This window comes from Gopherus evgoodei, chromosome 1 (assembly GCF_007399415.2).
Source record: "Gopherus evgoodei ecotype Sinaloan lineage chromosome 1, rGopEvg1_v1.p, whole genome shotgun sequence".
NCBI lineage: Eukaryota > Metazoa > Chordata > Testudines > Testudinidae > Gopherus > Gopherus evgoodei.
In genome coordinates this window covers 15,384,578-15,410,462 of record NC_044322.1, presented here as the reverse complement: position 1 = coordinate 15,410,462, position 25,885 = coordinate 15,384,578, and the positions used below count along the sequence as shown (strand labels likewise).

The window sequence follows — 25,885 nt, the reverse complement described above, 5'->3', positions numbered from 1 at the left end:
ATTTTGTGGCCTTGATCAAGTGCCTATCCCTTTCTGTCTCCATTTTTCCATCTGTAAATAGGGATGATACTTACTTACCATAACAAGTGTGTTACCACAAGGGTTAACTCGATGTTGTGCATAGTGCTTTGAAGCCGGAGAGGGATCAGCAGGAGAGAAAGCATTATGTACTAAGGTCTTGCCTGCATTAGGGGTTTTTGCACCCTGGATTGGGTGACACTGACACAATCCTTGCTTTTATACCAGTTTGGCACACTGGTGCAAATATCCTTAATGTAGACCAGCCCTAAGTAGTAGTATGCCACCATTGTACAGTGTAGACGACTTGTAGGCCAAGAATCTGTACAAAGCAGACACAGCCCAGCCTATCTAGATAGGGTCACCTGAAACACTTGAATTAGAGAGTGTGTGTGTGTGATTAGATAGCTAGCTAGAACACACACACACACACACACACACACACACACACACACACACACACACACACACACACACACACACAAAGTCAACCCTTATTTCAAGCAGCCTACAATTAGATATGGTTATATTATGTTTAGCAGTGCTATTGACAGGTAACATTTAGGAGTGAAGAATTCTCATGTTCATTCTCTATATGGTCCTGATCCAAAGATGCTGAGCCAGATTTTTCTCTCACACTGGTGTAAATCAAGAACAACTACATTTAAGTCGGTCAGTGGAGTTAAACCAGCGTGAAACTTGTGTAACTGAAAGGGAAAACTGGCCCTGCAGATTTAACTGCCAGTCACTACTTGGGGTCTGAAAGTCAAGCTGGGTTCTTTCTGCCTCTTGCACCAGCATTGGTAGTAAGAGATTCTGCAAGCGGAACTTAATTGATTTTTCTTGATGTGTGAGGCAGAATAGAATCCACCTTACTCTCCCACAGCTGTATTTGCTCAACAGCGCTAACGGGAGTAAATACTTGTATATTAGCAAGAAAAGCAGGTGTGACTCAGGCATGCAAAGTAGAGATATAAAAATGACATGTCACTCAAACTAGAGACTTCTCTGCCTATAAGCTCATTGCAAAGCTCCCAGGTTGTGACTCCACCCACCTCCTTGCACCACTGTTAAGTGCTAAGTTGAGAGAACAGAACTATTTATAGGGCAGTTCTTGGTATTCAGGATTGCTTGAGACAATGTCTTTAGAACTTTTAGGATTGCATTCCAAAATCTGTACAGACAGACTTGCTAACGTGAGACTTCTTTAGAAATCATCTCAGTTTTGAAGAATAGTGAAGAAAGCTCAGGGAGAGACCTCAATGTGAAAAGCAAGACAAGGGCGTTCTGAATTGCTTCATATCCTTTTATGTGATACAGCGTATGAAACTCTCTGTGATCCAAGGTTAGTTTTTTGGACTTCCTGATCTTTTCTGACAAAATCAAAATTAAAAAAGACTCAAACCACACCTATTCTATAGAGATCTGATTAATGCCTAAAAGGTTACAAAAATAAATTCAAGATAAGTGGATAGCAGCTAAAGGGGTAATCAGGCATAATCCCAATCCTGCAATCATTTAAGGATGTGCTTAACTTTACACACAGGGGTGGTCTCATTGAACTCAACAGAATTATTCCTATCTATGAATTTAGAGATTGAGGCCTGTAGCAGAGGCACTGACTTCTCCAGTTCCAGGGGGGGCTCGACTCCTGTTCCACCCCAGATCCCGCCCCCACCCCACTCCTTCCCCCAAGCTGTCATCCCCGCTCAGCCTCTTTCCTGCCTTTGCCCCTTCTGCCCCCTCTCCCACCTTTTCCTAATCCTGCTCCCCCCCTCCAAGCACCTCCTGCTTGCCACTGAACAACTGATCACAGCAGGCAGGAGGTGCTGGGAGGGAGGAGCTGATCGGTGAGGCCTGCCAGCAGATAGGAGGGTTTGGGGGGAGGGAGGTGTTGATCCACAGGGCTACCAGTGGGTGCTGAGCACCCACAGAGTGCCTACAGCCTGTAGGATGCTTCCCCAAGAAATAACATCCAGATAACTTTGTGTTCTCATGTGTAAGTCAGGCAACATCCTTTGACTTCCCTAGGAAGACCATAAAATGGAAAAATATAGATGGTAAATTCACTTACTTTGGCAGAGATAAGCTGAACAGTGATAAAAACAGACACACACATTTTGGCTGAAAGCAGATTTTTATCAATGAACACAAATTCTAGGGCTTTTCTTCTAACTTAAATATCCAGCAAGGGGGTGGAATGACAGCTAAATCCAATCACAGGAGCTTCTGTCCTGTTGTTCCCCAAAGCAGTTTCTTCCAATTTCAAAGTTCATCATGTTGGTGTGATAGAACATCCTCATCAAAAAGCCATTTTCAGTTCAGAGAGGTCATCCCTAGAGTATCCTGCAGAAATACAAAGTGTATACACATCAGTAAACCATTATTAAAGTAGCCGAAACATCAAATCCACAGAAACAAAAACAAATTACAAAGACCCTGATTTTTAAAGCAGATCCACCCTGACACCTGACTTGCACCCGTAAGGAACTGTGCTTACAATTTTGCATCCCACTTTACTGCAGTTCTGAATACTTAGCTATCTAAACAGTATTTGCCAACAGACCAGGCAGTGTGATGCCTGAGTGCTGGGAATTGGTAACACAATTAATTTTCTCTCCATAAAATCAAAGGCAGCTTTTCAAAGTCAAACCCTAGGGCCTGGAATCAGATAATGTGCTAAGTGGGGCTCTCATCTCTCAGAAGCTAATATAATATAGATTACCTGTAATGCTGTGATTGACACAATTTAACTTCCATGTTCCCCTTGAGCTAGAATCTTTTAAGTTTTGTTCACTCTGTCGTGGTCTGCTGAGTACAGGAAAAATTCCCATTGACTTTAACTTTTCCACCAAAGATCACCAAAACGTTGATTTTTCTGATCAGATTTCAACCATTCAGATGTTCAGATATGGTGATAGGCACTTTAGAAACCAAAGCCAGGAATAGAGAAGTGCCCCATTGAGTTCAAATATTGAAATTTGAGACATTATGAATCATTGACCACATTAAAACAAAATTGGCTTTTATTCTAGATCCCCAAAAGTTCATCAGTTTAACAACTGATAAAAATTATACATTTTTGTTTCATGAGGCAGTTGTGTTTAGGCATGAGACCAATGATTTGGAGAAATTTTAAGGTCAACTGATACCTCTAGATTTACTTACTAGAATATAGTCAAGAAATGTGTTGCAGGCGTAGGCAAATGTGCTGCAAAGGCAGATGTTGATGGCTGAATTCCTCCAAAGGATATTTTGTAATCTCAATATATGCAGCAGAAAACAGCCCACTCTGTGCTCATGGTGGCAAGCAACCAATGCACAGTACCCTGTACACCAGTGGCAGAAAGGAAATATGGCCACTAGCATTCTAGCATTACTGTTATGAAGAGCAGCAGGAGATCATCCTTGTTTGTGTAGAGCAGACAGAACTTCCAGGTTTCTAGGCCTTTTCTCAGTAAAACATACTATAATCATGATTTCTACAGGGCCTCTACAACGTCTGTTCATTCAGTAATAATGTAGCTTTGCTAGCAAAGCCTTCCTACATTTCTGCTAAGCCCTAGGAAATTCCTGGTAGGCTCTGTTTGCATCTACCTTTCCGCATGTACTTGTTTGGTTTTTTTTGAGCTCTTCTTGCCAATGGCATCTTGCTACAGAGCTTCAGTTAAGAATTCAGAATCTTAAAAGCTTTGCCTAGAGTGGAGAGGTAACTTACTCCAAACTTCAGACTGGGTTGAATACTGGTTTAGGTGTAGCTATAGTGGTTGATACCATTTTGATTAGACTGGCATTTCAACAGATTTACTAAACCTCGGTGAAAATGGTTCTCTCATCTGAGCCATGCTTACATACTTTTCCCCCAATTTAATACCAGATTAGCTGAACCACGTTAGAACCATTTTGAAATTGTTGGTTAATTTTCCCAGTGTAAACATGGGCTGCAGTGTGGGTCCTTTCTGGTCATGGTCCAATTAAGCACTTTTCTGTTTTAGTGTGGATTGAGGTCACTTGTTATCTTGCGACTAATCTGAAATGCCATTGACCAGCGGACATGATTTTAGGGACCCAGTCCTGCAATGATCACTGTGTAGGCAGACCCGTGGTCGGACACAGAGCTCCCTACAGGATCAGGGCCAATGTTATTTTAAAATCCCTCTCTTCCCCCCCCCCAAGATGATGGTGTAAATGATAGTACTTCTACTCTGTTACCTTTCAAGAGCTCAAAGAGCATCAACAACCCCTTTGATGTAGGTAAGTGGTTATATACCCTTCCTTGCAGCTCCAGACTGGGGACAGACAGCAGTGAGGTGACCTGTGCAAGCCTATGCAGAGCACGAACCTTGAGATGCTTGGCTGAAAGTTCAGACACAAGCCCACGCTGTTTGTTCTTTCTGATGGTTTCTCTCCTCACCCTCCTCCCTCACTCTTCATTTGAAATGGGATAACTTTGTTTGCAGCTGGGGGAGATGTTTTGTCTTTGTTTTTCAGCTGTTGTCATTGTCCGCAATGCAGGGGGCATTTGTTTTCCCCCTGTAATACCAGCATTAGAATCCCAAGCCAGCACGGCTTACTGCTTCCACTCACTGCTTGCTGAAATGCTCACAGTCACACAGGGTGACCAGACTGCAAGTGTGAAAGTTGAGGTGGGGGTGGGGGGTAATAGGAGCCTATATAAGAAAAAGACCCCCAAATCGGGACTGTCCCTATAAAATCAGGACATCTGGTCACCCTAGAGTCACATGAAAGCTTCCAGACCTGCTGCTTCCAAGGGAAATCAGCTGGAATGCCAGCTGACGGAGTGCCTTGAATTTAAATCTTTAGATGTAGGAACAGAAACAAAAATGGGGGGTGGAGTGGAAGAAGGAGCCAAAGGGATTAAAAGTTACCTGATTTCCCATCATTTAGGTGCTGCCCTGTTGCTAAGTAACGGATGGTTTAATGCTTTTTAAAAAAAAAATATATATATATATTTTCTCCTCCCCTTTCTTTCCTTCCTGTTGTGCCAAAAGCTGCAGATCTGGGACACGGCAGGGCAGGAGAGATTCCGGTCCATTACGCAGAGTTATTATCGCAGCGCTAATGCATTAATATTGACCTATGACATAACCTGTGAAGAATCCTTCCGATGCCTTCCCGAATGGCTGAGAGAAATAGAACAGTACGCCAGCAATAAGGTCATAACTGTGCTAGTGGGTAAGTGAGGACTGTGCTTTTTATAAGAGCTCATTTCGCCAGGAGAGAATAATCACCCATGTCCATCTGGAGTTTGACTAGGGTCATTGGCAGATAGAGGTATTAGCAATGGAAAATACTGCATTTGTTTTATCTCATTGTGCCAGGATCTCCTCCAATATACTGGACTGGACACCTCTTGATGCCAGTAGGTTCTGTACCTATATCGCTGTAGAATCTTACTGCAAAGCCATTCACCTGAGTGAAACTGCCAAGACAACTTCTGTAGCTGAATGACTCCTCCAATACGTAAAGCCAATGCACCAATAATACAACTCAGAAAAGCAACTGCTGCTTCTCAAAGTGTTGACCATCTTAAGCCATATAAGGTTGTTCAGCATGGTGGGGTGTGTTTAGGTAGAAAGCCCAAACAAACCCAGAATCATTTAATGATTGTTTCACTTTCCCTTCCACTGTATTTGGTTATTTAGCCCCATGGCTTTGACTGCAGCCGCAGTTTAGAAAGAGTAAATGGAGCTTTACACCTCTAGGTTTCCAGTTCATATCTAGATAAGGTTGGTAGTGGCTGAAAGTTGTTATGCTTTGATGGCCTTAGTTCTGTTGCAGTGGCAGGTGTTGGCATCACAAAAACTACCATTCCAATTGGCATTCTCAGCAGACAGGTCAAAGACTCAGTGGGCATATGGAGCCTGGAGTGTCTTCCTCCTCTCCCTCATTACTGAGGCATAGTGCAGGGCAGTGAAGAAGAGCATGTGCTGTGTCTGTACCCATCCCTGTCCTGTGAATAAACAGAAGGCTCTGTCTCCAGGGCCATGAGGCTACACCTTCCACTGGTACTAAATCAGAATTTCACATGGATTTTTAGAGAATTGAAAAAATATATAAATGAAGAAAATGCCATGTTGAGTAACGTGCCTTTGCTTGAGATGAAGCAAATCCAGCCATCAGACAACAGTTTGCTATGAGAAATGGGCACCAATGTATACCCAGTGATGAGGCCCATTACCATTTTGCAATGCTGCACTTTGTTTTCCAAATCCGGTAGTCAAAACATCACTTTTCAGGGACTTGGTCCAGGGACTAGGTCTTAGCATAGCTGAAGAATGATGGAAAGGGTTAGTCAGCTGGTGGATTGAATGGTTATTCAACAGCAAGATTCTCTCTCGCTCAAATAGCTTAACATTTAAAGAGTAGATAGGACAATTCTACAGAATAATCTGGTGTGTTTAGTCTTTATTTGGATTTAAAAACAATTAAAAAGACCCTTATCCCAGACTCTTAAGTGCCCTAATGCACACTAACAATGCAAGCTAAAATGTATGGAGGTTCTGTGACAAGAAACCATTCACACTGTAGATTAAAGGTACAGAATATTTTATAAATAGTTTATAAAAAGTTAATAAACAATAATGTGCTAATAAATTGCTAGAATCCAATAGGTTGATTATAACCATCTGTTTCACCTTCTACTGATGTGCTTATAACCATTGTAACTTGGTAAGATGCTTATATACTCTAGTAATCACTTATTAACTCTCTATAAATGTAACTGCATATAAAGTATGTCCATGAACCATTACATTGTAAAGGAGAGGTTGTTGGATGGAAATGATGGCAGTGGAAAGGGATCCTTTCCTCAACTCCCACCTCTTCCCAAACCAAGTGCAGTTAATATCAGATTAATCATTTGTTGGTTTATTCCCTACACAAATGTTGATCTGTTCTGCCATAAGCTAAAAATGAAATCTCCCTGAGTTCTAGTTCTAACCTCACCTAGTTCTAACAGCTTTCCAGCACCCATTCATTCTTCATGTTCAGTAACCATATAATGAACAAAAATCTGTAATTAAAACTGGAGAGCAGTTAAAGCTCATAATTATATGAAAAAAATATTGCGTTTGGCACCCCCACATGCAATAATTGACATTTTAAGTGCTCCTTGGAGCAAGAACCAGTGATTGTTCAATAGACATTAAAAGGGAAATCCTTTAATGCCAATTGATATTAAACAGAGGCATTAGCACTAAATTAATGCTAAATGGCTTGCGTGTTCTTGGGGAAAATTCCATGAAACGAGCTAATATTAAAAAGACTTGGTTGTCTATCAGAGACTTCACTCTTTTGGGGGACAGGAGAGGGAGCATTTAGTTTTGTAGCTTTATAAGATGAACAGTTTGTTTAAAATAAAGAACCTAACGCGAGACACATGGTGACAAATGATGCCTTTCTTCCAGATCAATTTCTGTTGGTTTTGTCTTACAAGTCAAATTAATTCCTTTTCTTAAAATATTGTATTAATTCAGGTAATAAGATTGATTTAGCCGAGAAAAGAGAAGTCTCCAAACAAAGAGCTGAAGAATTTTCAGAGGCCCAAAACATGTACTATCTGGAAACTTCTGCTAAAGAATCTGATAATGTGGAAAAACTCTTTCTGGACTTAGCTTGCCGGCTGATCAGTGAGGCAAGACAGAATACGCTTGTGAACAATGTGGCTTCCCCGTTACCAGGAGAGGGGAAAAGTATCAGCTATTTGACTTGCTGCAATTTCAATTAAGGGCTGGCCCAAGATTCACCCCAAATGGGCCAAGAGGTTTTTTGCTGAGATTTATCTCAGTGAAGGCAATTCCTGCCACTTTGACCCATCTGACTCACACCTAAGTGAGGTTCCTGATCTTAAAGCATGGCAGGCTGGCCGCTCCACCTCCAGGTCAACATAGCAGAATATAATATGGTTTAATCTTTTTTGCAGTCTCTGGAGTTGGTTAGGAAAAATAGTTTGCACAAGCTGTTCATTCAAATCCAGAACATGGGCTGCTACATCACTTTCTGTTGGAGATCAGAACAGCCTCCCTGGATGATACGGAAGAATGCGGGATCTCTTTTGCAGCACATGTTTGGCCTTTTTAAAGAAAGATGAACTTTTGAAGCCTTGGACTATACAGTACTGGCATTCTTCCAGGCTGCCAGCCAAATGAATGCTTAGGATGTGTATATGCCCACAGCATCCTGATGCAGGACTCAATTGTATGTTTTGAATTAGTGTTATATCTCTCATCCGCAGGCACTTTCATGAACTTGGAATTAAAAATATATATATCAACATTTCCAAACAAACAACAGTTTGGAAAAAGATATGGATACTGGCTTAGTCACTTCGTTTGGTGCTAGTACTTCAGCTGAATATTTCATAGACCAAACCTAGTTTTCTTACATTACTGTCCTCTGAATGTGTAACTTAGAGTAAGTAGTGAAAGTATGCTAATAAGCACTGTCCATAAAATATCTTTACCTCTTTTTCTCAGCCTGAACATAGTGGATAAGGACTGTGCTTCCCTGATGTCAATTGTGGGGGTGAAAAGACTTTTTTTCTTGAGTCAAAAAAGCTCTATAAACAGTAATTTCCTAACGTAATGAACTAGTTTTGAGAATACTGACTGATGGAGTTGTAAACAGATCAGATCTGACCAAAATATTGTGCTTGCACTGATCATGTGTAAGGGTTCAAAGACAGAGCACAGTTTAGATGGCAGCCCAGTGTGTTTGAGTAATGAAAGCTTGTAGTTACAGGTCTTGCTTGAGAAGCAAGCATACAATTTTGTATGTTTTTTTTTAAGCTTAAGTGAAAATGGCAGCAAGTGGTGGTGTTAATAATTTTGTGTCTTACTCATCCAGTGATCATCTTATGAAACTGTACCTTGGAGAAGCAATTCAAAGTACCAATTTGGCATCGACTCTGTATTATAGTAGCTTTGGGATCCATGACCATAGACTCATTTAATTTTCTTGTTACTTTGTACTCTAAGTCTCAGACTCCAATGTATGTATAACTATTTGCCTCGGCAAGTTCTTTATATAAAACCTCTAATGTGGAAGCACTATGGTATTTGTTATATTACACCTCTAGGGCCATGGACTTTACACATTGATGTTAAAGCAAAATTGGAAAAGAGGTTGGATGCATACATAGCAAATCATTCTTAAATGTTTGGTATCAGTTTTATTGACCTGAATGGGGCTAAAACTCTCGGTAACTTTGTGGCTGTGATACATTGTAACTTAGCATTAATCAGCTCGATATCATGTATTATTTGCTGAAGATGTTGACTGGCCTTTTGTATTAACATGAAAAAGCTGCCAACAAGTAAATCTTGAAAATAAAAATGGTCTTTTAAAATGCTTTGTCACATTTTCCTAAAAAGATTTTGGGCTCTATCATACTGTGCCTTTGATTTTCGATGGGAAGTGTATGTGTTGTGGATCAAGATAGGAAAATATGCATTACAAAGTGACTGCCGTCGCATGTCAGTTTTTTTCCCTTACAGTGTAATCAACAGAGAAATTTGTTTGACTCGGTGGTTTCTCTTGTGCTAGGTAATACAGTGAAGCCAGCACTAAGAAGCACCTCCAGTAGGGAGGATTCCTTTCTTAACTGACTTCCTTTAAAAATACCCCTTAAATTTACGTACAGTTTCGTTTGACCTCTTAAAGACCATCTAGTTCCTACATAGCTGATTTTGCAGGTCACTTAAGTGTTGCGGTAAATGCCCTGTAGGATAATGCTGCCATCTCACTAAAATACCATAGTATTTTAAAAAAACATTCTTAGTCTTCACGTCCTGGATTTTTCTACATAGTATACCAACTGCTAAGGTAGAGGTACTCGATAAAGGTGCCAGGAGGAGTGAAGTGATGAAGGGCTACAGGTGCCACATTATGCTTGTTTTTCGTGTCCTGTCGTCCAAGGATGAAATGCTCAAGTATTTTCCTCAAACCTCTCTTATTAATTTGGCAATTGATCTTTGATTATCAGCAGGTAAGTATGCCCAGTAGTCTGTGATGGGATGTTAGATGGGATGGGATCTGAGTTACTACAGAGAATTCTTTTCTGGGTGCTGGCTGGTGAGTCTTGCCCACATGCTCAGGGTTTAACTGATCAGCATATTTGGGGTCGGGAAGGAATTTTCCTCCAGGGCAGATTGACAGAGGCCCTGGAGGCTTTTCGCCTTCCTCTGCAGCATGTGACATGGGTCACTTGCTGGAGGATTCTCTGCACCTTGAGGTCTTTAAACCATGATTTGAGGACTTCAGTAACTCAGACATAGGTTAGGGGTTTGTTACAGGAGTGGGTGGGTGAGATTCTGTGGCCTGCATTGTGCAGGAGGTCAGACTAGATGATCATAATGGTCCCTTCTGACCTTAAAGACTATGAGTCTGAGTTATACATTGCAAGTCATAAGCAGTGCATTACTAGACCACTTTGTATTGTATGATATTAAGGGGAGGGGAAATTTTTATTTTCATACACTGAACACATTCTGACCATGCAAGCCCCACAGTCACTACTGGAAAGAAATGTATTCACGGTGTCTGTAAGCGTTTTGGTTTTTTTGTTTTAAATTTTAACAAAAGTTTTCATCACATTGAGCAACATCAGAGCCAGTTGAGTAAGGAGCTGAGAACAAATTAGCTAGGCCTTTCTGTGGATGCCCTTAACAGCATGCTCATCTTTAAGTGGCCAGTTTCAAGGATAATTGAAAGTAAATAAGGAAGAGTTATTTACTCCTTCTCATAACGCAAGAACTAGGTGTCACCAAATGAAATTAAGAGGCAGCAGGTGTAAAAGAAACTGAAGTATTTTTTCACAGAATGCACAGTCAACCTGTGGATCTCTTTGCCAGCGGATGTTGAGAAGGCCAAGACTATAACAGGGTTCAAAAAAGATCTAGATAAGTTCATGGTCCATCCATGGCTATTAGCCAGGATAGGCAGGGATGGTTTCCCTAGCCTTTGTTTGCCAGAAACTGGGAATAGGCAACAGGGGATGGATCACTTGGTGATTACCTGTTCTGTTCATTCCCTCTGGTGCACCTGGCATTGGCCACTGTCAGAAGACAGGATACTGTGCTAGATGGACCTTTGGTCTGACCCTGTATGGCCGTTCTTATGTTCTTATAAGTTTCTACTATTTAGGAAACGCATGTTTTAAAAGTGAGTTAAGAACTTCTGTTCTCTAAGCCATTGGTTTTGCATCAGGCTCTAGAGAATATGATACAGTCCTGGCTTATAGATCCAACAGGCAAAATCCTTAGAGGGGAAGATGTTCATTTTCCTGGCTACAAAATAGTGTTGCATAATAGGAAATGCTGTGATTAATGGAAACAGGTCACCAAAACACTGCTTTGTCTAGGCTGCTCCATTCTCTGAAGGTAAGTTGCTTGTGGTTATAGACTCCATACCTTCAGCATGTAATATTCAAAGAATTTTTTTTTCTTGGCTCATCAGTTCTGGAAATGATTGCATGTCTTTGGCATTGTGGATCTCCTTGGGGAAAAGGAAGAACTCGCTTTTCCTCCTCTATGCCACCCATAGTGTAACAGTCCAAAGTAGGAGCTGGTTAGAAAACCAGTTACTTTATTTCCAATATTGATAAATGCTGCCCAGCTGTAATCTGAGGTCATTTTAGAGACATTAGGCCTCTGTTCAGTCTCTAGAACCCCTTGCTCTTATCTTCCAATGTCTGAGCCACATTTTGTCAATTTATGGATTAAAGGTCAAACCTCTGTGCTTTCTCAATTGTGATCCTTGCATTGATGTGGTCCTGGATACACTGGTGCTGGAAGGCCATGTAAGTGGCTCCCCTTGAATCTTCCAGTGGGGCGCTTGTAAGTATAGCCTAAACAAATAAGACCATTCTTAAAGCCTACAATTCATCTGACGAAGTGGGTGTTCACCCACGAAAGCTCATGCTCTGATACGTCTGTTAGTCTGTAAGGTGCTGCAGAACTCTTTGCTGCTTTTACAGTCCAAAGGAGACATGACATCAAAAATAAGTGGTGGCAAGAGCAGCCCTCTGAGACTCAGGGTTTCGTAGACCAGGATGACACGAGAAGCTTCTTTCAAGCAACAAAAACTATATATGGGCCACGCTCCAAAGGCCCAACCCCTTTACATTCCCAAGATGGTTCCACCCTCAAGAACAATGTGGCCATTAAACAATGCTGGAAGGAGCACTTTGAGAGCCTACTAAACTGCAACGCCACGGTCTGTGAAGACACCATCGAGTCTATGCTATAGAATACCTGAAGTGACTCTCTTTAAATCCCTTTGGCTGCCTATGCTATTCACTGCTGGGAAAACAGCTCTTGCTGTACCCATTGCAATTAGCTCCTGCAAGGCTGGGTTTAGTGGCTAATGGCTATTGAATTTCTTTAGCATTGGTAAAAATGGCTGCAGGCTGATGTCCTTGCTGCTGACAGTGGTTTGCAAAGATAGAAAGCAGTGATTAGTAATGCAGAAATGGGTGTGTGTGGGTGGGTGGGTGGGCGTGTGTGTGTGGGCCTTCATAATCTACTCAAACTTTTGAGGGTTTATTTTGCACAGTGGGATGAATCATTAATATGTAGATGTAATAGTTTCCATAAACTTCTCAATGAGAGATTGACAGACGTGTGTGGAGTTGGCATTTGTGCCATTATTTCTGCAATGTTAAGAATATGTTTAAAGTCCAATGAGATACTGTTGGCAATAGATTTAATAAATAAATAAAATTTGGCTTCCACACCAGGAGAGCTTTTGAGGGGGAAATGTGTTGTTTTTTTTTTGTTTTGCGCATTTCAGTAGAGTGACAGCTAAACTTATTGTTTGTTAAAGGTGTGTGTGTGTGTGTGTGTGTGTGTGTGTACTTAGTGAACTCATGCATTACTCATTGCTCTACACTTGCAGAATATTTCACAGAGATTCCTTATTCATAGATTCTAGGACTGGAAGGGACCTCGAGAGGTCATCGAGTGCAGTCCCCTGCCCTCATGGCAGGGCCAAATACTGTCTAGACCATCCCGGATAGACATTTATCTAACCTACTCTTAAATATTTCAAGAGATGGAGATTCCACAACCTCCTTAGGCAATTTATTCCAGTATTTAATCACCCTGACACTTAGGAACCTTTTTTCCTAATGTCCAACCTAAATCTCTCTTGCTGCAGTTTAAGCCCATTGCTTCTTGTTCTATCCTTAGAGGCTAAGATGACGAAGTCTTCTCCCTCCTCCTTATGACACCCTTTTAGATACCTGAAAACTATCATGTCCCCCTCCGTCTTCTCTTTTCCTTATAATTGGCCTTCTTAGCAAACAGTCAGAGTTTACTAAGATTTCATTTTTCTTCAACATTTTGGGGCAGAAAGATGTCATCTGATAGGGTGAGCCAGAAGGCATGAATCTTGTTAATATTCATTTTGAACCACACGCATATCTCTGATCATGAAACCAGAAATATTTAAATACATGCCATGGATTTTTAGCACAGTAAGTTGCATTACAGATGTTACTATTTCATTTTTCACAGCTATTGACAAAGAAAAACTTCAACTGGAGCAGTTCCAGTCATTCCTGTCAGTCTGCAGAGACACCCTTTTTGCTCCTCTTTCATTTATGCTTCAGTCTTATCTTGCCTCACAGATCACCCCTGAAATTGTAGATTGAGGCTTTCCTACTTCATTTGATCTGTGAGGAAAAGCTTTTCCTGCTAATATTTGAATTCATTAATATTGTGAGTCTGATTGTTTCTCTTTGTAATATTGCCTAACCAGCATGTTGTTGGTTGTACTTTACATGTTGCAAGTTCAGATTTTAGGGGTCTCTAGTTTTTGCATAAGCTTGTTTCTTCTAAAGTGTCTGTAGTCTACTATAAAAAGTTGATTTTTTTAAAGTAAGATCATAGGGTTTTTTTTAAAAGAACTAAACTATCATCCGTTCTGATCAATATTAAATCAAAATTAAAGTAGAGAATTTTTAAGCATGAACCGAGTACCATCCGCTACGGTTCAACTTGTGCTTAAAAAGCCTTTTAAAAGCCAATAGCGACGTTTTGCTGAAGATGTCCATGCCAATAATATTGAAGGCATTTCCCAGGTGGAAATATTTTTTTCCTAGTCTAAATGGCTCTGTAAATAACTGCTGTGCGCATCTGGGTTTTTCCACTGATCACAGACTTAGCACAATGTACAGAATTTTAGGTGAGACCCTCTTGTTTCAATGTCTGAATCTCACAGCCACAATGACGAGAGGATGATGCATTGGTTGTTGATCAGGCACCAATACAGAAATACTTATTTAGCCATTTCATCATAGAAAATGCATCGTTTTCTAAGACTTCTCCCTAAAACTCAAAGGAAGAGAATGTCCTATTTTGAAAAGGAAAGATACTATTATCAAACTGCCAAACTGTGAATCATAAACTACCACAAGTATTTGGCTTTTCTATGGTATTCAAGTTTCTGTTGCCAAGACCGCTAAAATGTGTTGCGTAAGAACAGTGTTTGGAATGAATGTCTTTTGTCTGATAAGATGAATGACTGTATAAAGCTCCACGGTTTATTTGTAACTTAATTTTGTACTTGGTGAAAAATTGCTTACACATGCATCTGTATGTAAATAAATGGTTTTAAATGGTTGCTTAGTTTGTTTAATCAAAATTGATAAAATGAAGTTGCAGAGATGCCAAAGGTTGGCTGTCCTTAAGAATGAGATTTACAGTCCCAAAGAGTGAGACTTTCATTGTGGTGTATTAGGTTATTGCTTAATTCACGGACACTCATCTTTGGTCCTAGTCCAGGTTTTTAATCCAACCAGCACTTAATAGTTTGTTTTAAAAGGTACACTGCTTAATATTACATAGGAAATGCTATGTCCTAATTCAAACCAGTAGATTTTAATAAAAACAATTAATTGCGGACTGGAACAACTACCTGGATGCTTGGAGAGCCCTTGAAGACCAGGGTTCATAACCCTTGGTTTAGTGGACAGGACAAGAGAAATATTCAAAAATTAACTGTTTTTACTAAACCTAACAAAACCCTTTTTATCACTACAATGTTTATTTTGCATATCACCTTGTCATAGTGATCATCCATTTGAAAAACACTTTACAATACAAATATTATTTGGTTTCTATATTATTGCTCATATTACAATTACAGCAAACTAAAAGAATCAGATTCCAAAATAAAAAAATAAAGTAATTAAATTAAAATAAAACACAACCAAACAATACATTAAATGAATGTAAAATAATTGAATTAATTTGAATCTAACAAACCATATATAAAGGATTCAGATTCCACATTGTTTTTTAGTATCTAATTTGGTTTCACATTTTATTCATATGCTTTGCTATATTGCCATGTTGGCCCCCTTTCCTATTTTTATAACTTGAAACATGGCTAAGGATTTGCAAGGTCACTTGGATAACAGAGGACTGTGTCCTGTCTAGTCCAAGGTTTGGTTTAAATGGTTTTATTTTATTCGAACAAGACTAAACACTCTCTCAGAATCATAGAAGATTAGGATTGGAAGAGACCTCAGGAGGTCATCTAGTCCAATCCCCTGCTCGAAACAGGATCAACCCAAACTAAATCATCCCAGCCAGGGCTTTATCAAGCTCGGCCTTAAAAACCTCTAAAGATGGAGAGGCCACCACCTCCCTAGGTAACCCATTCCAGTGCTTCACCACCCTCCTAGTGAAATAGTTTTTCCTAATGTCCAACCTAGACCTCCTCTACTGCAACTTGAGACCATTGCTCCTTGTTCCGGCATCTGCCACCACTGAGAACAGCTCAGCTCCATCCTCTTTGGAAACCTCCTTCAGGTAGTTGAAGGCTGCTATCAAATCCCCCCCCTCTTATCTTTTGCAGACTAAATAAACCCGGTTCCCTCAGCCTTTCCTCATAAGTCATGTGCCCCAGCCCCCTACTCATTTTCATTGTCCTCCACTGGACTCTCTCCAATTTGTCCACATCCTTTTCGTGGTGGGGGCCCAAAACTGGATAGAATACTCTAGATGTGGCCTCACCAGTTCTGAATGGAGGGGAATAATCACTTCCATCAATTTGCTGACAATGCTCTTATTAATGCAGCCCAATATGCGGTTAGCCTTCTTGGCAACAAGGGCACACTGTTGACTCATATCCACCGTCTCATTTACTGTAATCCCCAGGTCCTTTCTGTATTTGAGTGGGGTAAAACTAAGACAAACCTAGCACTCCTGGTCAGTAAAGAGAACTTCAGAAGACCACTAGGGCTTTTGACATTGCTAAAATATGCCCACGCAGTGTCCATCCTGTATTGCACAGTAGTGTTATGTGCCAGTTTGTACTGCTGCCTCATCCCGTACACCTTGAGGGGGATCTGATTTCTACATCAACTGGTAATCAACAACCTCCTCTTGCAGCTTCTCTATCTCAGGTGGAGAGAGATTGAATGTGTGCTGGTCTCTACTAACAAAGTGCCCAACCTGTTCAAAAGTGCAGTCTTCCTTAATATCAAAGTTCATAAATGCTGCTATCTTTACCATTTCATCATTCAAAGATAGCTTCTCACATGCTGACTTGGCTACACTAGTACAGAATGCTCTGGCTGCACAAAACAGCTTCCATTTTCCAGGAGGACTAATATCCCCTTGCTCTGCCAACTATTGTACAACCTGTTTTGTGACCAAACCTACAAATGCTGTTGGTCTCTTTCAGCACCTGAGTTTTAAAGCTTAACATACTGACTCAAAAAGACAGAGATAAGCTTAGGAATGTGAGAGTGAGGGTATGGCTACACTGGAGACTTGCAGCGCTGGTGGTGGGTTTACAGCACTGCAACTTACTCACCATCCACAGTTGGAAGGCACATACAGCGCTGCATCTCCCTGGCTGCAGCGCTGGCTGTACTCCTGCTCTGCCTGGGGAATAATGATTGCAGCGCTGGTGATGCGGCATGGCTCCGCCAGTGTGGCCACCAAAAGTGCTGTAATTGTCCTCCAGAGTATTCTGAGGTCTTCCAGAATGCCTGTTCAGCCACTCTGCTCATCAGTTTGCACTCTACTGCCCTGGCCTCAGGTGACCCACCCTTTAAATGCCCCGGGAATTTTAAAAATCCCCTTCCTGTTTGCTCAGCCAGGTGTGGAGTGCAATCAGAATCTTTCCAGGTGACCATGCATCCACGCGCCAAATGAGCCCCAGCATGGAGCAATGGCGAGTTGCTGGACCTCATCAGTGTTTGGGGTGAGGAAGCTGTGCAGTCCCAGTTGCGCTCCAGCTGTAGGAATTATGATACCTATGGGCAGATCTCAAGGGCCATGCTGGAAAGGGGCCATGACTGGGACGCGGTGCAGTGCAGGATTAAAGTGAAGGAGCTGCGGAGTGTCTATTGCAAAGCCCGCGAGGGAAACTGCCACGCCGGTGCTGCCCCCACGACCTGCCGTTTTTACAAGGAGTTTGATGCGATACTTGGGGGGTGACCCCACTGCCAATTCGACGACCACGATGGACACTTCAGAGTGGGGGGAGGAAAGTGAGAGTGAGGGTACTGGGGTGGAGGGAGACACCCCGGAGTCCCAGGAGGCATGCAGCCAGGAGCTCTTCTCAAGCCAGGAGGAAGGTAGCCAGTCACAGCAGCCGGTACTTGGTGAAGGACAAGCAGAGGAGCGGGTTCCCAGTAAGCGGCTTTTATTTTCAGGATGGAAATGTTTCGGGAGAGGAGAGAAGGTTAGGGCTGCATGCATGCATGCCTAGATATGGAATAGCCCATTGATGTGGTCTATCACATCGCAGTAATCGGCCTCGGTAATCTCTTCAAAAGTTTCAGCCAGAGCGTGGGCAATGCACTTGCGCAAGTTTATAGTGAGAGCCACTGTGGTCCTTGTCCCAGTCAGGCTAACGCATCCGCGCCACTGTGCCGCGAGGGGTGGGGGAACCATTGCTGCACACAGGCAAGCTGCATAGGGGCCAGGGCGGAATCCGCATTGCTGTAGAAGACCCTCCCGCTCTTCCCAGGTGACCCGCAGCAGCGAGATATCTTCCAGGATTAAGTCCTGTGGAAAATGTTGGGAGACTGTTCAGTGTAGATGCCCCCTGCAGCAGTTTGTTTTCCCCAGCACACACACCCCTGCACATCCCTGAAGCAATCAGTCCCCCTTACTCACCCTTTTGTGGCTCCTGTGGGTTATGTGCACTCTGTTTGGTATGGGAAAAGTATGCTAAAGTGAAGACTGTAAACTCCTTCACTGTGTGGGAATAACTGTCTGGGTGAGATTATAAACAATGCTGCCTCTGTTAACTGTTGCCATTTTTGCCTTTTGAAAAGTGTCCTTGACTACTCGACTGCCTGTATCATCCACTGCTCAGAGGCTACAAAACCTCAGGAAGAAGCCGCGAAAAAGCAAAGACGACATGCTGATAGCAGTTATGGATCACTCTGCCAGAGAGAGTAAAAAACTGGAGGGAAAGGGAAAGCAGGCTCCGCCAGAGAAATGCAGCGGCTAAGAAGAAAAGCACAAAATCCTGGCGCACCAAGCAGACTCTATTCAGTCACTCGTGGCCATGCAAAGCACTACCAGGCCAGCCCCGCCCCCATCCCAAAGCTCTTTCCCTTGTGCCCCAATGTCAGCTCCAAATCCCCTTCCCCAGCATCCAGGTACTTACCACCACTAGCTGCCCTCAACACCTGTACGTTCACCAACCAGCCCTGAGAACTACGACCCTTACCCTCTCCACTCAACCCCCATCACCATGCAGTATTTTCATCCTGAAGTGCAGCAGTCATTGCACAGCACTCCAGACAGGACATATTCAAACCTGTGACTGTACAGTTCCCCACCCCACCCCCCTGCCCTTTTAGGTTCCCAAAATGCTGTGTGTCTGTCAAGAAAGTTATTTTCTTTTCAATAAATGAATTCTTGGCTTTGAAAACAGTCTTTATTATTGCAGAAAGTGAAAGATACCATAGCCCAGGAAAGAAACAGGCACTGCAAATCATTTCAGGAAAAACAGATTAACATTGTAACCACTGCACTTCACTCCTGTGCAAGGCACTAAACATTACTGTTGGTTTTCAGCCTCAAATTCCTCCCTGAAGGCATCCCTAATCCTTGAAGCCCTGTGCTGGGCCTCTGTAGTAGCCCTGCTCTCTGGCTGTGCAAATTCAGCCTCCAAGCGTTGAACCTCGGAGGTCCATTTTTGACTGAATGTTTCACCCTTCCCTTCACAAATATTATGGAGGGTACAGCACACGGATATAACCGCAGGGATGCTGCTTTCCCCCAAGTCTACCTTCCCATACAGAGATCGCCAGCGCCCTTTTAAATGGCCAAAAGCAACTCCACAGTCATTCGGCACCGGCTCGGCCTGTAGTTGAACCGTTCCTTGCTGCTGTCAAGCTTCCCTGTATACGGTTTCATGAGCCAAGGCATTAACGGGTAAGCGGGGTCTCCAAGGATCACAACGGGCATTTCGACATCCCCTACTGTGATCTTCCGGTCTGGGAAAAAAGTCCCGGCCTGCAACTTCCTGAACAGGCCACTGTTCCGAAAGATGCATGCATCATGCACCTTTCCAGGCCAGCCTGTGTTAATGTCAATGAAATGCCCATGGTGATCTCAATGAAATGCCCATGGTGATCCACAAGCGCCTGGAGAACCATAGAGAAATACCCCTTCCGATTAATGTACTCGAACGCTAGGTGGGGTGGTGCCAGAATAGGAACATGCGTCCCATCTATCGCCCTTCCACAGTTAGGGAAACCCATTTGTGCAAAGCCATCCAGAATGTCCTGCACATTCCCCAGAGTCACGGTTCTTCTTAGCAGGATGCGATTAATGGCCCTGCAAACTTTCATCAACACAATTCCAACGGTCAACTTTCCCACTCCAAACTGGTTTGTGACCGATTGGTAGCTGTCTGGAGTTGCCAGCTTCCAGATTGCAATAGCCACCCGCTTCTCCAGTGGCAGGGCAGCTCTCAATCTCGTGTCCTTGCGCCGGGGGGGGGGGGGGGGCGAGCTCAGCACACAGTCCCATGAAAGTGGCTTTTCTCATCTGAAAGTTCTGCAGCCACTGATTGTCATCCCAGACTTCCATGACGACGTGATCCCACCACTCAGTGCTTGTTTCCCGAGCCCAAAAGCGGTGTTCCACGGTGCTGAGCATTTCCGTGAATGCCACAAGCAATTTAGTGTCATACGCGTCAGGCGACTCGGTATCATCGTCGGACTCCTCACTGTCACTTTGGAGCTGAAGGAATAGCTCAACTGCCAAACGTGATGTGCTAGCGACACTCATTAGCAAAGTCCTCAGCAGCTCGGGCTCCATTTCCCACAGAAATTGCGCTGCACAGAAACCCTTGGGAGACTCACAATGGCGCCAAACGTGGATGGAAAAACAGTGACTGCTGGGATGTGAAGCGATGCGTCACGGGGCACTGGAACAGGAAATGGAATGACCTGTACCCTTCCGTCCCCTTCCCACAACCCACGGTGCCAAAATGGGATGAGGTGCTCTGTGGGATAGCTGCCCATAATGCACCACTCCCAACAGAGCTGCAAATGCTGCGAATGCTTTCACTACAGCGCTTTCCCTACACAGCTGTACGAAGACAGCTGTAACTCCCAGCGCTGTACAGCTGTAAGTGTAGCCATACCCCGAGATGGCATGCTAGTGAGTCTCACACCCAGTGAGCGAGACTTGACGTGAAGTTCCCTTTCAAATGTAAAAAAAAACCCAATGTACTTTAAGAGCATAGTATTTAATGTTAATGTAACAAATCCATAGTCACCTAGGACTTCATGTGGTAGAACACAGACACTTAGAATTTCACAAAAAGAGCAGGTATAGAGCTATCATCCTTGTGAGCATAGGTACATCCTACATGAGCCAAAAAACAATTTCTATTTGCATTTGAAAGGAGATGGCCCTACAGCACTTAGCTGAAATAGCAATTCCACCACTAGAGGGCAGTGGTACACAGACACAAGACAGCTCTTGACAATACTGTGTTAAAACTACTCAAACTGGCATTTTAGGGCATGTCTAAATTATGTCGATTTTATAGACGTCAATCTTTAGCAACCGATTTTATACAGTCGATCATGTGTGTCTCCACTAAGCACATTAGGTTGGTGGAGTGTGTCCTCAATACAGTGGCTAGCATCGACTCTGGAGTGGTGCACTGTGGGTAGCTATCCCACAGTCCCTGCTGCCCACTGGAATTCTGGATTAAGCTCCCAATGCCTGATGGGGCAAAAACATTGTAGCAGGTAGTTTTGGGTACATGTTGTCAGTCCCCCCCCCCCCCTTGAAAGCAATGGCAAGCAATCATTTTGCACCTTTTTTCCTGGGTTATCCATGCAGATGCCATAGCATGGCAAGCATGGAGCCTGCTCAGATACACACTGCTTTTGTGAGCATTGTAAACACCTTGTGCATTATCTTGCAGTATGTGCAGAGCCTAGCTCGGTGCTGCCAGCACAAGGAAGATTGAGGACGTGGACACACACGTTTCTGAAAGCATGGGATGTGTCAATTGCGATATCATGGCAGCATTGGGGCATGCTGATACAGGGGAATGCTGATTCTGGGCCTGGCCAACAAGCACAGACTGGTGGAACCACAGCGCTGCAGGTATGGGATGATTCCCAGTGACTGCGAAACTTTCACATGTGTAAGGCCACTTTCATGGAATTTTGTGACTTGCTTTCCCCCGCCCTGAAGTGCAGGAATACCAAGATGAGACCTGCCCTGACAGTTGTGAAACAATAAGAGAGAGCCTGTGGAAGCTTGCAATGCTTGACTGCTACCAGCCAGTTGGGAATCAATTCAGAGTGGGCAAATCTACCATGTGGGCTACTGTGATCCAAGTAGCCAAAGGCAATTGATAACCTTCTGCTAACAAAGGTAGTGACTCTTGGAAACGTGCACATCATAGTGGATGGCTTTGCTGCAATGGAGTTCCCTAACTGTGGTGTAGCGATAGACAGCATACATATCCCTATCTTGGCACCAGACCACCTTGACAAACAGTACATAAATTGCAAGGGGTACTTCTTAATCGTGGTGCAAGCACTGGCCATTTCACCATAATAAAATATATAAATAATTATAAAAATAATAACAACCATCAATGTGGGATTGTCAGGAAAGGTACATGATGCCCATATCTTTCAGAACTCCAGGATGTTTGAAAAGCTGCAAGAAGGGACTTTCTTGCCGGACCAGAAAAATACCACTGGGAAAGTTGAAATAGTTATCCTTGGGTACCCAGCCTACCCCTTGCTCCTATGGCTCAGAAGCCGTACACAGGCAGCCTTAGTAGCAGTAAGGGGCAGTTCAGCTGTAGGCTGAGCAAATGCAGAATGGTGGTAGAATGTGCCTTTGGACATTTAGTAGGACGCTGGTGCTGTTTGCTGAGTAAGTTAGACTTCAGCAAAAGCAATATTCCCATTGTTAATGCTGTTTGTTGTGTGCTCCATAATATGTGAGAGGAAGGGGGAGATGTTTACGGCAGGGTGGGAGGTTAAGGCAAATTGCCTGGTGGCCAATTCTGAACAGTCAGACACCAGGGCAATTAGAAGAGCACAGTGCGGTGCACTGCACATCAGAAAGGCTTTGAAAAACAGTTTCATGACTTACCAGGCTATGGTGTGACAGTTGTGTGTGTTTGTCCTTGATGCAAAGCTGCCCTCTTTGGCAAACGTACTTCCCTGTAAGCTTACCACCCCTCTTCAACTACTGCCAATCTTGACTAGTAAAAGGTAGCCTGGGGGAGGAGGGAAGAACAAGGCCATAGCCACATTGCTTATTGCAGCTATACTACAAATCAAAGCTGTTTGAATAACATCTTTCTGTTGCTTGGGCTATCCCCTGGAGTTGAGTGGCTGGGTGCCTGGAGGGCCCCCCCATGCATTCTTGGGTATCTGGGTAAGGAGGATATGGAACTTGACAAGGAGGGCAGGCGGTTACACAATGGATGTATGGGGGTTCTGTACTTTAGTTTCCTTTCCTGCAGCTGCACCAGGCACCTCATCATGTCCATTTGCTCCCCCATTAGCCTCAGCATCTCCTCCTACATGTTCTGATCACGCGCACTGTATACTTTCCTGGCCTCTGCCACTGAATGCCTCCATGCATTCAGCTGTGCCCTATCAGCGTAGGAGGACTGCATTAGCTTGTTTTTTCACCTTCTAATCTGCAATAACCTCAAGGATGGTGTTGATACGGGGAACATAGAAAAATTTGCAGCTGCAGGAGGGGAAAAAAGGGAGAGTAGAATTTAAGATACATTTCTGAAAACAAAAGGGAGACTTTCACCGTGAAAGATGTGTTTTAGGTACAAGGTCACATTTTGCCTTTTATATTGAGCACCTGTTGGTACGGTGACATCACACACAGCTGGGCAATAGAATTTGGTTTCCAGGCAGCCATGGTAAGCTAAAGGGTACATGGGGTTGGCTTCTTCCCCGTTCATAACATGTGGTAATGGTTTCCAACTGCAGTGCCTTCTTTCGCATAGCAACCAATGCTGGTTGGATTTGGCATTTAAAGAGGTGCTGTGGGTTTGGGGTGGATGTGCAGCACCTACCCCCCCCACCCCGTGGCTATTCTCCAGGATGATTCCTTTTAGCCAAGCGCAAATAGCCCAGCATGACCAGGGTCTAATGTGCTGGGGATCACCAAACCGAGGGGGGAAAAAGGGACCAAGTGAGGCAAAGACTAGCAACCATCATGATGGGGTCATAAGAGTAAAACCAATCAATCAATCTTTTTCCCTCCCCTCCTCTCCTTGAAGGGCTCTCAGGCTAATTCATTAACATGAGGCACTCTGCGATCTCTACAGAAGAGGTGCCAGGGAGTTTCTTTATAAATGACCGGTTTGCATGCAAGTGCTAAGGGTGGGGGGTTTAGGGCAAGTACTTGCTTTAACTGTGCTTTGCACTGGTGTGCAATTTATTAATTTAAGCTTTTTGCTGTTGGGCTCTTCATTGTTATCTTCACCTGTTTACATTTAGCTAAATGCCATGGAAGATTAGGCCTTACCTTGCAAGTTCTGCCATCCAGCACATGTTTTGCAATTAGCCATTCCTAAGACTTGGTGCCAATAGGTGGCAAAATCTCTCACTCCCGTGGCTTTGGATTCCACAGCTCAACTGCTGCAAAGCAAGACATTACGGGACATAAGGGCCAAATTTTCCTCTATTAAGAGAGGCAAAACCCTGCTGACATCAATTACACTATAGCTGTGAAATGGGATGGTCTGGTCTGTAATGTATATTTGCATCACAGCTCCCCATTAGCGCAGATTTTAGTCTTTGGCTACTGTTCTGAACTAGCATGGACATTGTACCCTTATGTAGATGTTTTCCCATAATGAACATCATGTAAGAACACGACAAGTGGAATGGAGAGGTCTCTGAAGCTGAACTGTTTATTTCTGTGCCATCTGAATACTTGCCTTACAGTAAGTGTGGGTCTATCTTCTACATACAATAGCCATGCCAATATGTATTTCTAGGCACTCAAGCCTGATGTTCACACCTAACTGCACTGAGTGGCTGATCGTGGGTACATGTCAGCTAGCAAATAGGACTTAATCAAATATGCCAACAACTTGTGAGGTGGCTCAGTGTGAATAGACAACATGGACACAAGCCCAGACAGCCAAAACCCAGTATTGCACCCTCATCTGCAGATGAGAATTGCACTAGCATGACTGAACCAGCACAAAGCATCCACGCTACCCTACTGCCTTCTGGTACCCCAACTGCAGCATGTCCCCTCCCCTTCCGTCCCTGCCCTGAGTGCTGCAAGGCCTCTGGGCTGGTGCATCTGTCCCACAGGGAAAGGCAGTGTTCTCTGCTGCAGGGGCACACCATTTATGGCTTTTACATCTATGTACTTGCTCACGTTATTGGTGTGTTCCACCCACTGGATGTTTTGAATAATTCTGTCTTGTGCATACAGCATGAGGGGCAGAGATTACATTTATGCAGTATGGAGGATCACTAGATACTTACTCACGGGGCAGCTGGTTAGACTCTTGGGCCAGCTGCCCAGAGCCTGTGATGATGATGATCACCAGTTTTTAGGTGGCACTGTTCAGACAGGTAAAGACTTTTTTTTTCCCCTGTTCACTTATTTGTTTTTAAATTCTATTTTGTGCTTTATGGTGTAGCTGAGTCTACATGTTTTCTTCCTCTCATACCTCTGTTTAGGATCCACAGACAGGGCTGGTAGAACATTCCTGCAGGCCCCTCAACGTGGCCCAGCCCTTTCCCTTCATCACCTAGTGGTGTAGGATCCCCAGAAGTGGGAAGAACTCTTGTTCGGTGTCAAGAGTGCCACAGTGAGTAGTAGAAGGTCGAGAGGAAAGATGGTCGGTCTGTCTGTGGTTAAGATTCTGCTCTGGGACTGAGGCAGTCTGGGTTCTATGTCTGTCCATCTACTACAGACTTCCAGCAAGTCACTGAACCTCTCTCACTACCTGCACATACAGATGGAGAATGACTCTGCTCTGCCTCATGGGCTGCTGAAGATCAGACTGTGAATGGGTGTGAGGTCCTCACGTTGTACATCACAGAGCACAACTGAAAAAGTTTTTTTTAAAGTGGATTTGTTTGGGGATATTAGGGAGCCTTGGTATGTGTCCACTAATGACTCTTCTTTTTTGGCTTTTGGAAACACTGCAGTGCCAATACGGTCAGCTCCTAAGAGGGAGGAAGCACCTCCTGCTAACTGACCCTTCTCACCAAATACAGAGAAACAGTGAGGGGCTTCCAAGTCTTTGGGTAGGAGATGAGTGGCTACAATGTGGGGGCCATGAGGTGGGCTAGAGAAATGAGGGAGGGATTTTCAGAGCTCCA

General features: G+C 43.5%; 1 protein-coding gene and 1 long non-coding RNA gene across 5 annotated transcripts in view; one reads left to right on the top strand and one right to left on the bottom strand.

Annotated features, from left to right (window-relative positions):
• Positions 1–9,388, top strand: part of RAB30 (RAB30, member RAS oncogene family) — a 75,345-nt gene extending 65,957 nt beyond the window's left edge. For all 4 annotated transcript variants that reach the window (XM_030558436.1, XM_030558442.1, XM_030558444.1 and 1 more), the window contains 2 exons: positions 5,031–5,214; positions 7,518–9,388. In XM_030558436.1, the coding sequence (XP_030414296.1) occupies positions 5,031–5,214; positions 7,518–7,768 (435 nt within the window). In that variant the 3' untranslated portion in view covers positions 7,769–9,388. The remainder of the gene's footprint in view (positions 1–5,030; positions 5,215–7,517) is intronic.
• Positions 1,696–16,903, bottom strand: LOC115649555. The gene is made up of 3 exons (XR_003999872.1): positions 16,867–16,903; positions 6,221–6,310; positions 1,696–2,364 (listed from the first exon to the last, which is right to left on the bottom strand). It is a non-coding gene; the product is annotated as an uncharacterized LOC115649555 (long non-coding RNA).
• Between the last annotated feature and the right edge of the window lie 8,982 nt (positions 16,904–25,885).